Source organism: Ammodytes marinus, assembly GCF_949987685.1.
Source record: "Ammodytes marinus genome assembly, chromosome: 2".
In the NCBI taxonomy this organism is placed as follows: Eukaryota; Metazoa; Chordata; class Actinopteri; order Uranoscopiformes; family Ammodytidae; genus Ammodytes; species Ammodytes marinus.
The window spans coordinates 20653606-20668170 of NC_137231.1; the positions used below are offsets into that span (position 1 = coordinate 20653606).

A 14565-nucleotide genomic window follows, 5' to 3' on the forward strand; every position below is an offset into this window, starting at 1 on the left:
GCTCTGTGATTGGCCGTTCGCACGTCAATCATTTGCACCAACGGAGAAAAGACTGCGTTGGGTTAGCTATTTGACAGAAACTGAGTCGTGATCATCCGGTCGAGCCGTGGGTGGATAGTCTTCCCTATTTACCTTCCCCTACCCTGAGATTATTGTCGTGCCATCTTGCTGAGTGGCTACATGGACCATTATCATTCGCCACTTAGGGGGTAACGTCTCTCGTTTGTCTCGACGTGTGTGTGTGACTGAAAAACGGCTAGGGTACCGGGGATATCCCCCGCTAGTTAAGCGTGAACGTTTCGTTTTCCCAGGCTAAGCTAGCAGCAGCACGGTGTGAAGGGTGGGGGTGGATTTCGGTATATCCCGGCCCTCCGAAAGCGAACATAAATTACGTCTCGGACTCGGGAGGAGTATGTCGAGGAACAATGGCACGCGTTTGGAAGCGGAGCTAATGGAGGGGAAGACATGTCAGAGTATCGGCCGACTGATACATAAAGAGGTGTAAAAGTATTTCAGCTAGGCGAAGCTAGTCTGTTAGCTCAATAGGTCAAGGAAGTTGACTATCCACCTTGCTTACTCGGCGACAAATGTACCATTGGACCAAGGCTCGTCTCAAACACCCGACTTATTAATATAAATATACTTTCACGTAACAGGCTGGCGTTGCATTTTTTTATTTGAAGCTAAAATTTTAAAAGTCACGAACTGCCGCGGGGCTTTAAACCCAAAACGCTAGCTAAGTGCTTTCCCATTAGCTAGACAGTGGGAGTTAGTTGTAAACAAAGGGTTCCCCAGCTCCGCCAATCCAAGGCAACGTTTCACCTGCGGTTACCGTCGAGCGACTGTTTGACAGAAAACATCGCCTTGTTATTTAACAGTGAAACCAACGGTCAGAAATGGATTTAAAGACGGCTGTTTTTAACGCAGCCAGGGACGGTAAGCTTCGTCTGCTTCAGAAACTGTTGGAGAACAAAGATGGACACGAGGTGACCAAGATGATGGGCGAGAAGACAAACGGGGCCACCCCGCTGCTTATGGCCTCCCGGTACGGCCACCTGGACCTGGTAGAGTATCTGCTAGAGTGCTGCAGCGCTCCTGTAGAGGTCGGGGGGTCGGTGAACTTTGACGGGGAGACTATCGAGGGAGCGCCCCCTCTCTGGGCTGCATCGGCGGCGGGTCACCTGAAGGTGGTCCAGTCCCTGCTGGGACACGGAGCTTCTGTCAACAGCACGACCCTAACCAACTCAACCCCGCTGAGGGCAGCCTGCTTCGACGGCCACCTGGACATTGTGAAATACCTGGTGGAGCACAAAGCTGACCTGGAGGTGGCCAACAGACACGGCCACACGTGTCTCATGATTTCCTGCTACAAGGGACATAAGGACATAGCGCAGTTCCTGCTGGAGAAGGGCGCAGATGTCAACAGGAAAAGTGTAAAAGGTGAGTGATGGGCTTTCTTTGTAGGTCCATGGTGTTGGGTAGCACACTCCCATCGTTGGTGGCCTCCTTTTTATCTCACATGATCTCTGACACCGAAATAACAGCAGATTCGTACATTTCAGAGTGTTTTATCGTTTGCATGTATGATAACTGGATATACTAATGATAAAGGTATTTTGAATATCAAGTTGTTAGAATAAACCAAAGTAAAATAGATAGACATCAAAGACCAATATGAGATTATGATAATTGGTTTCTATTAAAGCATTTACATGTTTCCAAATAAAATGACTACAGATTAAATTGAACGTCTGGTTTCACAATGGAAAACTATGACTGAATCTCTGGGTGTGTCTAAGAGATATTTTTTTCTTTCTCCATTTTAAAAAACCCTTGTCTATCGTTTCTTTTATGGTTTTGCCTCTTATGACATGACTGCTTGATAAGAAAATCACTAAACTCGCATCCTGCATTAAATGATCTTGTATATTCAATTCTCGACAACTATAGATGTTTGTCAGAAGGCTGGAATATGTGCATCATACCTTCTTCATGGAGTTAATCAGCTGTTCCATTTGTTTTGTTTTGTTTTGTTTTGGCTTGAATTCATCATTACATTTAAGCCTGGGCAATATGGCCAAAGATATCATCAGAGTGAAATGATCTGATCATTATGACGCTTTCAAGTTTAAAGGCAGATTTTTGCTCCTTGGAGAAAGTTTAAGAAACCAGACTGTTAAGTAAGGTTTAAGGCCAGGACACACCAGTCCGACATGTTCCGACTACGCAAAAAATGGAGTCGGCCGTTTCAGGAAGCTCCAGTCTTCCCGTCGCGGCCAAAGAACACACCGAGACGACTGTTTATTTTCCGTACGCTCGCGGGACGTAATATCTCCACAACAGCAGGCGGCGCTAATCTGTATTGTGGCCCGAAAAAATACGAAAGCCGGAAATGATTGGACATCTCTCTAGAGCATAAACATAGATAGAAATGCGTATTTATATTTATGGACCATAAGAGCACAATTTTTAGCAGAGAGTGTCGAGCATGGTGTCGAGCAGTCAACAAGGGTTGATGCATGTGAGTACTCTCAAAACGAAACGAACAAACACATTAAAAACGATGGCTAGCTGTTGCTAGCTGTTTGTGCTACCCGCCTCACTTCCGGGCTTCACTGATTCGCTAGCCCTCCACCAATCAAATTGCTCCAAATGAAAGACGGTCGGCCGCCGATTGAACATGTTCAATCGGCGGCCGACAGGCTCAAAACAAGCCCGACGACCTCTACGTCGGCCGACGTCACGGCACACACCAAACAGATTCGTCTTTTTTTTTGACGACGGCGATTATCGGGCTGGTGTGTCCTGGCCTTTAAACTATTCTGCTCAGTGGCCGGTGCCTGTTATCCATCTCCAATTAACTAGAGGGAAGTGTGCAGCATTTAGCCATCCAAATGGATGCTGACCCCCGTGATTTCGTTCTCAAGAGAAGTTGGGGAAAAAAATATGAAAGGTGTAATTTTGCATCATTACAAAAAGTAATATTGGAACGATAGGCGGGTAAGTACACAATCATGGAGTATAACGAGGGGACACATTAGAGTGTGTGTGTGTGTGTGTGTCAACTTTGTAGCATTCATAAGTGGTCACCCAGAACAATGACAAACCATGTTTAGCTCCAGTAAGAACCAGCTGTAGACATATTTTTTTCTTTTTTAACAGTTTTTCTTGAGGACAAATAGTGAAATTGAAAGTAATGTTTGCAGGACAAGGGTAGACGGAACGTACATAGCCTTAAAAGTATTCTACCGCCACACATTTGCAATTATGTAAGTCTTTGAGCCACTTAAAGATGTCAGTGGGGAACGCGTGTACACTATTAAACAGACCCTTCTACAGGAATCTAGCGTTAAGAGTTGCTGTATTCAAATATTCAGTTTTTTTTAGCTCCCTAGAAAAAATAATGTTACGTCAGTTTTCCCACTCAGACAAGGTTTGCGTTTAGTGTCAGTCCCCGTTGTACTAACAGAAACTGGGATTTGCATTTTGCATGTTCTCAGTGTGGAATTATTAGAACGTGAACAATGTGGTTAAGTTCAAAATGTTCTCCATTATGTATATTGTTGGCTGATTAAGAATACCACAGTGTATCACTAGGCATAGGCAAGTTTAACCTATGATATGACACACCCAAAAAGTAAAAGCAAGCAAAACCTGCTATTTTCCTGCTATTTTCTATCCTGATTGAGTGGTGTTTAGAATTACATGCACACACTGGCCCTCATTTATCAATTTTGCGTGGAAACTGGTGCAGATTCTGGCGCAAATACCTCCCTACGCCAGGTGTCGCGTGGGATTTATCAAACAAGCGTATCTCGCCAATCTCAGCGTACGCCAGGCCATTATTGATAAATGCGGCGGATGAAAACTAGCGTATCACGCCCCTATATTTTCTCAGTTTAGAGGCCTCGCCCAGAGGTTTTACGACATGGATATGCGCAATACGGCACTTCCCTGAAGTAGAAATTGACAGAATAACAGCGAAAGTAGAAAAAAAAGAGTTTCATTTCGGAGCATTAGCCTACAAGCAGCATCAAAGAACGACAGAAGGCAGCAGTTAGGAAGGAAATAACTGCTGCGGTCAACAGCGTTGGTGTTGACTCAAAATCGCCACTAAAAAAAGCGTGTTGCTGTTCTGAAATGCAACCAACTGGGGGTGCGGGGCTGCGGGCATAATATAAGTGGTGGAGGAGAAAAAGACGCACCAACTGTCCGATAATGGTCCCCATAAAATAAATACACGTCTGCAGAGATTTGAATGATTAGAATGTATTGGCCCTTTTAGATAGCACTATTCAAAAGGGTTTTAAAAACTAAAAATAACACATTTTGCGTTTGTATGACAGCATGCGCTTGGCACGAGTGGTCAGCCCGGCCGTCAGCTGCACAAGCCGACCCGGCAGCGATCAGCTGTGAGAGCGCCCACCGTCCTGCTCCACCAGCAGATAGGAACAACGTGCCGGTTAACGGTGGAAATTAATCGCTCGCTTTAGCATCAATGACACATTAAAAGAGGAACTAACATCTACAAAGTGCGTCAAATAAATAAAATGTTAAGCTGAATGTTGTGCCGTGTATTTTTTGTATCATAAAGAGCAGTGTAGGCCTACTACATATTTAATACTTAGGCTAACATTTTGAATGAATGCAGCCCCCGTGCCTCAGTGTCCCCCCAGCTGCTCCAGACGGAGATAACTGCCGCAGTCCCATGCTCCTAAGTGGCCGGTGTGTGCACTATTGAATCAGTGCTCCTACTCAGTTGCGCACCATAAGCTGCACAATTTTAAGTGATTAATGTCTTTATTTCGGTCTGAGCAAACACTGCATTTGTATTATCTTCTTATAATTGTCCAACAAAGTCATCGGCTACCCGGCACAGCCTGCACTGCGAGTCCATGCTGTTTACAAAATTGCGTACACGAGCTGAGAGCTGGCGTGGGATTTGAGCGTATCCTACGCTCACGTCCATATTGATAAATGCCGAGATTTGCGTGGAAATGTACGTACACCCATTTTTCTGGTCTACGCAAGATTGATAAATGAGGGCCACTGTGAGCATGACATATCGCACCTGAATGGGTGTAACAAATTGCTGGATGGCATCTTCAACAATCATCCTGGTATAGGATGCTCAGCAGCCATTTTGAATACAGTACATTGCAGTAGAGAGAGGACAGTGTGTGCAGGTTAAACGGTTGTCTGTGATGACTAGTGAAACATTTTGTCAAGTTTATTTGTGTTGTACTAACGCTATGATAACATTTAAGTTGATAATCGCCGTTGTGCAAACCAGTCTGTATCACTAAAACCATTTCTGCATTATCAAAAATGTTGTGGCTCTGAATGGGGGTCGCAGAGAAAAAAAAAGTACAGCTTCTTCTTGCCGGATGGAGCTACAATTTTCAATGAAATGTTTCAGCAGATCTTCTAGCTTAAAAAAAAAATTAAATAAAAATCTATTCTGAAAAGTCACAAACAGTCATTTGCCAAGCATTCTTAGATATAAATTTTTCAAGTAAATCTTGACTACAATTTCAAACTTGAGTTTCTGTATGAAGACATGTCTTTTTTTTTTGCTTTCTCAATGTATGTAAATAACTGTCTCTCTCTCTGTCCCCCCTTCTCTTTACAGGCAACACAGCGCTCCATGACTGTGCAGAGTCGGGCAGTCTAGAGATCATGCGGATGTTGCTGCAGTTTGGAGCGTCCATGGAGCAGGATGGCTACGGCATGACCCCCCTGCTCTCTGCCAGCGTCACAGGCCACACTAACATCGTCGATGACCTGACCGCACACCAGCAGGTTAGTGTTGTCTAGCTGTAAGAATATACACTATGGTGTCCCGCAAGGATCCATTTTGGGTCCTATTTTATTTACAGTTTATATTAATAATTTGTGTTGCAATGTTACAAATACAAAATTCCATTTTTACGCAGATGACACCATTATGTATAGCTCTGCTTCATCCTTAGCAAGTGCAACTAAGGACTCCAATCGGCTTTTAATGTTGTTCAGGAAAACCTACATGGATTAAGACTTGTACTAAATATTGACAAAACCAAAATGATCTGCTTTACAAGAAGTAAGAAAACATCTGATATGGATGACAACCAGATTGTTACTCTAAACAACAAAGTGATCGAGAGAGTCGCAACTTACAAATACCTGGGCTTTTTTCTAGAAGAAAATCTCTCTTTCAAACATCATATTGAGTGTCTTACTAAAAAGCTAAGAATGAAACTGGGTTTCTTGTACAGAAATAAATGTTGTTTTTCTTTTTGTGCCAGGAAGAAAATTGTCCAAGCCATTTTTTTATCTGTTATTGATTACGGTGATATTTTATATATGCACGCAAACTCATCATCTCTGAAATTGCTAGATTCTGTGTACCATGCAGCATTACGGTTTGTCTCAAACTCTGGATTCCGAACGCACCATTGTAAATTGTATGAGAAAGTTGGTCTGTCTTCCTTATACACCCGTAGGATGGAACACTGGTATATGTTCCTTTATAAGGCAATTTTGTACGATCTGCCTCCTTATTTGTGTTCTCTAATGGTTCCTAAAAACAGTGGTCGTATCACTCGGTCTAGCAGTTTGATTATGTATAACGTTCCTCGGACTCGCACTGCGTTTGGTGAAAGTGCCTTTAAATCTTTTGCCCCCTCATCATGGTGTAAGCTACAGGAACACCTTAAACTTGAATCCCTTATCACCATGAACAATTACAAAAGCAGGATTAAGGACTATTTAACCGCAAACTGTACATGCCCGGTTACTGAACACTGACTTACTGCCAATGAGATTGATGCTTTGTGACTTTTTATTTTATTTTTATTTACTTTTTATTGTGTTTTGTGTCTTGTTTTAAGTGTGAAATTTTGTTTTTTAATGTGACACTTTTATGTTTTTATGCTGCCTTCTTGGCCAGGACTCTCTTGAAAAAGAGATTTTGAATCTCAATGAGTATATTCCTGGAAAAATAAAGGTTAATAAAATAATAAATAAATAAAAAAGTGTTCCTGTCTCTCTGACAACCAAGAAGTTTGCCCGCTGCGTGTATCAATGTTAGGTATGGCCGGTATCGGGTCCGATATGGCTGCAATCTAAGTATCTGAAATATCGGGCGGACGACTCCGAAATCTAAATTATTTTAAAGGAGGAGTGAGTGATATGGTCCTTTTTAGCTAACCTCTTGTCAGTGACGTCAGTTAGCAGTCCCCTCCCTCACCCCAACGTCACCATCACACAAACGCACAGCCTTCTTCGTCAAATAGTCCCGCGATGGAGAGCAGCGACTTATCGTTCATGGGCACAGAGACCCGCCTCTTTTTAGTGTCTGTCTCCCGATTGGATAAAAACGAGTGGGATACTCAAAATTTGAACTGCAAAGCTGAATGACTGGGAGACCCATATTATGAACTGCACATACTGTTTAAGTGATTGCAGTATGAATATAGAGATTTGACACTTATATTATCAAAAAAATATCGCTTCTCCTTCAACTGAAAGAAATTTAAATTTTAAGACCATAGCTATGTGATATAAAACGCAGGTATATTACATTTTTTCAATTCAGTGTAAATTTGTTGCTCTTTAAATTAGAATTGCTGTGTTTCTTTAGCCTTCCTAACCTTACATGAAACATCACCACCAACTATTTTTTTTTAAAATAATAATTATGATATCGGACAGTATCGGTATCAGCCGATATCCAAGACCCAGATATCGGAATCGGATTGTACTGAAAAATAGTGGGTCGGTGCATCTCTAATTCAATGTGTGTATTTATCTTGGAGGAATAAAGAATGAAAAAAAAAAATTATGGTCTTTTCCTTTTGCAGACGAGCCACAAGGATCGCATTGATGCCCTGGAGCTCTTGGGAGCCACGTTTGTCGACAAGAAGAGAGATCTGCTCGGAGCTTTGAAGTACTGGAAGAGAGCCATGGACCTGCGATACATGGAGAGTAACAACGTTGTCCACAAACCAGAACCCAAGCAGCTGATCATGGCATACGACTACGCCCGGGAGGTGAGTTATTATTTTGAGTCGGTCTCTCCACCTAGTTGAAAGATTGATATCACAGAGCGTTGAAAGCTCTTGAAATAGGCGTTACTTTGGCTGAAGTGGTCGGGCTTGGGAAAAGCACCACGGGCATTAGCACAAGGACTGCTTATTTTAATTAATGGAAAAACCTTGGAAATTTGCATACTTGTCCAAGTATTGGTGACAATGGCTACACACTTTTGCATTTGCTTTAAAAGAATGGAACAAATTGAACCAGAGAACCACCATAAATAATACAAATTCTGTAAAGAACACATGACTCACTGCAGCCAGCTGAGTGTCAGGGGATTTGCTTCTATAAAGAAAAGCCTTACCTCATTGCATGCACTTGGAAACCTTTAAACTGCCCCGAAAAATGCTCCGCCCTGCACTTGTCTGACATTGTAATCCTTCCCTAGGTAACAAACGGAGAAGAGCTAGATGGGCTGATATCTGACCCGGACGAGATGCGCATGCAGGCACTGCTCATTCGTGAGAGGATCCTCGGCCCACAGCATCCAGACACCTCTTACTACATCCGTTACCGAGGTGCCGTCTATGCCGACTCTGGAAACTTTGAGCGCTGCATTAATCTGTGGAAGTATGCGCTGGACATGCAGCAGAGCAACCTGGACCCTCTCAGCCCTATGACGGCCTCCAGTCTGCTGTCCTTCGCTGAGCTCTTCTCCTTCATGCTGCAGGACAGGGCCAAGGGGCTCCTGGGGACATCTGTGTCATTTGAGGACTTAATGGGGATTCTTTCCAAAAGCGTGTTGGAAATTGAGCGGGCAGTTAAACAAACTGGGCCGATGCCCCCCGACCCTGCACAGCTCAGCAAGGCCCTGTCAATCATCCTGCACCTAGTTTGTCTTTTAGAGAAAGTGCAGTGTACTGCAGAGCAGGACCACTTCAAGAAGGAAACTATATATAGGTGGGTTTCTGTTATTACTAGTTTTGGTAAAGTCTTGGTCTTGGAGAAATTGGTAAAATTCAGATGTAAAAAGAGAGTTGACATGATTGTAGTTTGGCACAAAATGCATGTTTGTTTGGTACATTGTGTCAATAAATGATGTTCCTATATTAGATTAAAAATCTCTGTCTAAAGTTAAATCAGTGCTGAAGTCCTCATTGTCAGTTATCTTGTACATATCACCATGATTGTTCATTGTTGCTATTCCTCGACTGAAAAGTTTACACCTTTTCCATTGGGATGCACGTTGCAACTAATTTCCCCAACATTTAACAGAACTTTTTATTTTCTACCAGTCTATTTAATATAATTAGAAAACCAAGCACACTTTAAATGCTTTAGGAGCCCTTCAGCCTTAACGTTCTTCTAGACAATTACCAAGCTAGTAATATGAATGCTATTGTAATATGCAGTGCGCTGTTTTTATTAATATAATGGCCCATCAACACACACATGTAGGCCTACCGGATGGATTTACACACATCTATCGCTCCGTCAAGTTATCCATGTCAAAGCTTTTTTTATGGGCAGATATTGTTATTTTAAGGGTGTCATTATAAAGTTTTTTTGTTAATATTTCTGGTGCAGACTAGTGAGGCAGCAGACATTTAAACGTTTAACCAACATGTGCATCCTTACCTTTCCACATCTTCACAGATTCCTGAAACTCCAGCCGTGTGGTAAGAACGGCTACAGTCCACTACACCTGGCAGTGGACCGCAACACCACCTGTGTGGGACGCTATCCCGTCTGCAAGTTCCCCTCCCTCACAGTCGCTTCCATCCTTCTCGAGTGTGGGGCGGACATGAACTGTCGGGATGAAGATGACAACAGGTCTGGTTTTTGTTTTTTAGTTTTTCTTGTCTAGTTGCAGCTCCAAAAATGTGCTGTTCTTTCCCTTGCATGGTTTTGAGGCTCACCCGTTATTATGTTAATAAACAGAACAATTGTTTTTCTTTCTTCTGTCTGTGAACTGAGGTAGGGCAAAGCTAAGGCAAAGGAATTTTACTGAGAGATTTTCCTATAAAGCTTTTCATGAGCATCTGTCTGACCAGACCAATGATAACATGTTCTGTGGTATAATCTCATAGCGGATCTGTTGTCTTTTTTTCCAGCCCCTTGCACATAGCCGCATCCAACGGTCACCCCGACATCATGAACCTGCTGATCTCATGCGGCACTCACTTTGACAGCACCAACGCCTTCCAACAGACGGCCTGCGATCTCCTGGACGAGAAGGAGCTGTCCAGGAATGTCATTCAGCCCATAAACCACACCACGCTGCAGTGCCTAGCCGCCAGGAGCATCATCAAGCACAGTCTCCACTACCGGGGGAACATCCCAGAGAAACTAGAGGCCTTCGTCTTGCTCCACAGATAGTGATCCTTAAAAGGAGTAAAGTGAAATGAATGAATGGATGAAAAAGAGCGGAGTGTGTTTTTTGATTTTAACATTGAGTGGACTGAGGAGGACTACAGTTCGAAAGCCTGTCCCACAAGGCTGTTTGAGGAGCTGAAAGATTTGAGGGCTAGGTTTTGCAAATTCAAACTATTTAGTATAAACTTGAAGATTTGTGTGAACAAAAATGTCCCTCTTCAACGGATATAAACTGAACAATGATTGGAGTTAAGGGAGGAATGAGTGGCCATTTCCTTCCTTCGTTTTCTCTTTCATGGAGTTTTCATCTCGGATCTGTGGGGATTATATTGGGAGTTGATCGAATGCAACATGGACACAGTTCTACAGTTGTATCTCTGAATGAACTGTGCTAGGGGGTTTCCGCATTTTAGCATTAGAAAAAAAAAATCAATTTTTATTTGCATATTCCACTATGCTATTTATTGAATGAAATTTGAGAGATTTTTCTCCATGCTGGCTCCAACATAGCCTCAACTTTGCCTGCTTCTCTCTTCCTCAAAGCAAGGGTTGAGGCATTTCTACATATGCTGGGACTTCAGGTTTTGTTTTCTTCTCATTTTTGTCCCATCACTGTTGCCAACAGTCATGGACCCTTCCTCAGTCATCATTAGTTTTTCTATTTTTTTTTCTACTTTTCCAATACATTTAGTCATTATCATGCAATTCTGGATATCTTTAGACCCATTTCTTGTTCCTACTTTAGTGTTAAACAAAGCTTTACGAGAAGGGTTTAATGTCTGCGAACACCATAAGTGCTTTATTCTTCCTATGCACAGGCTATGCTGTTTGGAAAGAGACTGTTGTATTGTGCCGGCAATTGTCTGTGCATTATCTCTCATGAGTTTTTGTGTTTACCTCATTGCTGCCGTTTCTTTTAGCTTACCCGTACTTCACTCCGAGAAGGAGGGGATGCAAAAGCATTGTTCTGATTGTTGTAAGGCGTGTGAGTGTGTGTGTGAGAGAGAGAATGAATGAGTGTGTGTGCCACATAGTGTGTTTCTTGTATGCAGAGTGTGTGTTTTTTTTTACTTACACATTTTCGAGGGCAGGAGTTTGACAAAGTGGCACTCATGGAGATTCCATATGCACATTGACTGCCACTGGAAACCACAGCGGCCAAATTAACCGCTGGTGTGTGCAGGCTTCTACACAGAAGTGACCTCTTAACGTTCATACGTGGCTGACCTTTTTAAAATGCCATCGTTCTTTAATAATCATGATCAAAAAGAAAAGTCTGGGTAGTTTACCAACATTGGCCCATTGTGCATGTGCAGCAGCAGCAGCATATCAACCAATCACTGCAGGAAACCTTTCATGAGAACTCCAAACTAGACTACGACTGGGACAGTTCTGCTAAATTTTTTACAACTGTTGTCAAATTGTATGAGAACTGAAGATACAAATGAACGGTATGACAAACGGAATAGTGAAGCTTTGTGAATTATCTTGTTTGCACATTAGCTTTTAGATGTGAGGGTTGAGAAAAAGGGCTTTTCATAAACCGTAGGACTTCATATTGCAGACTAGTAAAACCTGACAGTTAAAAAACAGACATAGAAAATGTATGAGGACTCCCAGGGCAACTTGATTTGAATCTGCACTTTACTACAGCGGAGTTTAAGATTTGATATGGCATTAATCAAGTTCATGTCTTAATAACCAGTTTGACAATAAATCCATGTTGCACTCTTCATGTCCAAATGTCTTAATTTATTGACTTTTATTTATGCTCTTTAGCAGATGGGAATTTCAACAAATGTTGAGTTTAGAGTTCATCTAGCCTTGTTTAGGTTTACATTTCAGGGTTGATTGTTGCCAATTTCCCATGACCCTTACAGAAAAGGAAAGGCAGTCAAACTACCCAAGAGTACCTATTTGCAGACCCATGGGGGAAACCATTGAAAACGGAGCTCCACCGGAAATAGGATGGGGCCACGCCCCGAACTGATTTCATTGGTCAGAATTGTACGCCCCAAACTCGTTCATTCGTTCATTGGTCAAAAGCGTTGTCCCTCCCCGAACGTCATTTCATTGGTGGAAAACCATGAACTCTCAATTTCATTGGTTTAGAAGACGATTTGTAAATTTGACAGCTATAAGTGCCGGTACATTTGACAGCTTCATTCAATGATTGTACTGTAAAGTACAAGTATCAGAATGGCTTTCTGTCCTCAGCCAGGAAAAGACACACACTCAGACCATGACTCAGACAAGCAGCTTTTGGAAGTCAGGATAATTATATATTTGTTACACAGATATGCCTAATTGTTTGTTAGACAGATAGGCCTACTAGAAATAGACCTAATTGTGATAGTTTTTGCACTTTTTAAAATGAGTTATTTATTTTAATGTGGTGGCACTTTTTGTGTTTCATTTACAAGAGTTTATATTTGTATGTGATTGACCTACTCGTGATAATTGTGAATTAAACAGACGGATTTCGGAAGATGTACACAAAGCTTCGTTGCTTCATTCATCTTCTACCTCAACATCTACTTTTTACCACCGTCCTGGCCACTTGGGACCCTTAACAAACTGACGTATTTTACTGTGTACTAGCACCATAACCGGTGGAAACTGTGTATTATTACGGCAGTAAAACAAAAAGAAGAAAACAAATTCAGAGTAGGTTACAATTCTGACCAATGAAATGAGTTCGGGGCGTGGCTTCCGGTGGAGCTCCACTTTCCCCATGGGTCTGCAAATAGGTGCCTCTCAAACTACTTGTATCCTTCCTTTCAGGTATATGGTATTTAATATGGAAAAGGGCTGATTTCAGGCCTGACTAAAATTGATGTAAAGGTTCTTAAAAGTTTGATCAACATGTACAGAACATGTACTTTGAAAGGTTCATTCTAATAAAGAAATACCTGCATGTTACTTAAGAGCATGGCAAATACAGTCAAGCACTATGGAATAATTTGTTAGATATATTTGGATTTTCCTGTAGGTATAAGTTGGACTTTCAGACCAAGGCCATGCTCCTGCTATTTTAACTGCAGAGTCACTGGGCGGTAGAATCAAGTATTCCTGATACTTGAGCCGGGAGCGGCTATAGAGACGACCCCTCTGAATTGGAATGTTTCCAGAGAAACCTTTTGACACTACAGGAGGGGTTGCTCATGTTGAGTGAACAGTCACTTTCCGAGAACTGTCCCAAATAAAATAAACATGTTGTTGGGGGCTTGTTTGTTCCATGCTCGTTGGTCAAAGCGGTAAAAGGAACAACAGTGGCCGATGAGAAGCTCTGCAGAGATGGCTTTTTTCTTTTTTCGATAGACTTGACTGACGTTATTTACCCACACAGTCATGGCGACTTACCAAATATGTTCGACTTTGCCCATAGTACAAGAAATTAAAAACAGCTTTTTAGTTGTTCAGTCCAGACATCACAATAACTCTTTCTATCTGGCAGAGTAGCTGATACATGGTCAATGGGCTCTTGTTAAATCTTTCACCGCAAATGCTAAAAGATCAAATGGTTTCATGGTAAGGTTGGTGATATCCTACATACAAACATAGTCTTGCCAAAGACCTCCATCCAAAAGTGTCTCGTCATTATGGTAGTTTTGTTTTGAAGAAATCTGTTCCGGTGTTCGAAATACTGTGTCTGTCCTGGTTCATTCTCAATAGTTGGAGTGTGAGAGGATGACAACAAAATAACTGCCATCTAGCAGCTTGACGGTGTAGCTATATAAAGGATTCAATCACCTTCTTAATGACACATTGCATAAGATAAAAGTCACAACAGAAATATGTCTTGATCATGGAAACAAAATGAATTTGGGGTGTGTGTTCCCAACCCCCCTTCCACTCTCACCACCTGTTTCCTCCAGATAGCACACCTATCCCCAGTGTTCTCTGATGAGTCACTGCCAGGATCTCTAGCAAAGCTGGGGGTGGGAATTTATGAATGAGTCACCCTAGGTACATGTGTGTGTAGGCTACTGGGCTGCTTAAGTAGAACAGAGCAGGTTTGGGCAGATATTATGTCTTGCGTAAACAGGACTACTGCTCACTGTGAACTTAGCCAACCTCAGAAAACCAGTTGGAATGAGTAAGCAACAGAGACACAAGGTGCAGACAAGATGTATTTGAAGTCTGTGTGGTTTACCGGCAGTGCCACTG

General features: G+C 42.2%; 1 protein-coding gene across 1 annotated transcript; it reads left to right on the top strand.

Annotated features, from left to right (window-relative positions):
- Window positions 1-99: 99 nt before the first annotated feature.
- fem1c (fem-1 homolog c) lies at window positions 100-12862 on the top strand. Its single transcript, XM_080044642.1, has 6 exons — window positions 100-1440; window positions 5633-5802; window positions 7845-8033; window positions 8468-8979; window positions 9676-9852; window positions 10134-12862. The coding sequence occupies exons 1-6, from the start codon at window positions 897-899 to the stop codon at window positions 10396-10398; spliced, it is 1857 nt and encodes a 618-aa protein (XP_079900768.1). The 5' UTR covers window positions 100-896; the 3' UTR covers window positions 10399-12862.
- The last annotated feature ends 1703 nt before the right edge of the window (window positions 12863-14565 follow it).

Bases quoted from the DNA above. Each gene is read 5' to 3' on its own strand.
- fem1c (XM_080044642.1), top strand. From the start codon at position 897: ATGGATTTAAAGACGGCTGTTTTTAACGCAGCCAGGGACGGTAAGCTT. The intron at 5,803-7,844 runs GTTAGTGTTGTC...TTCCTTTTGCAG, and splicing joins ACCTGACCGCACACCAGCAG to ACGAGCCACAAGGATCGCAT. The intron at 8,034-8,467 runs GTGAGTTATTAT...ATCCTTCCCTAG, and splicing joins CATACGACTACGCCCGGGAG to GTAACAAACGGAGAAGAGCT.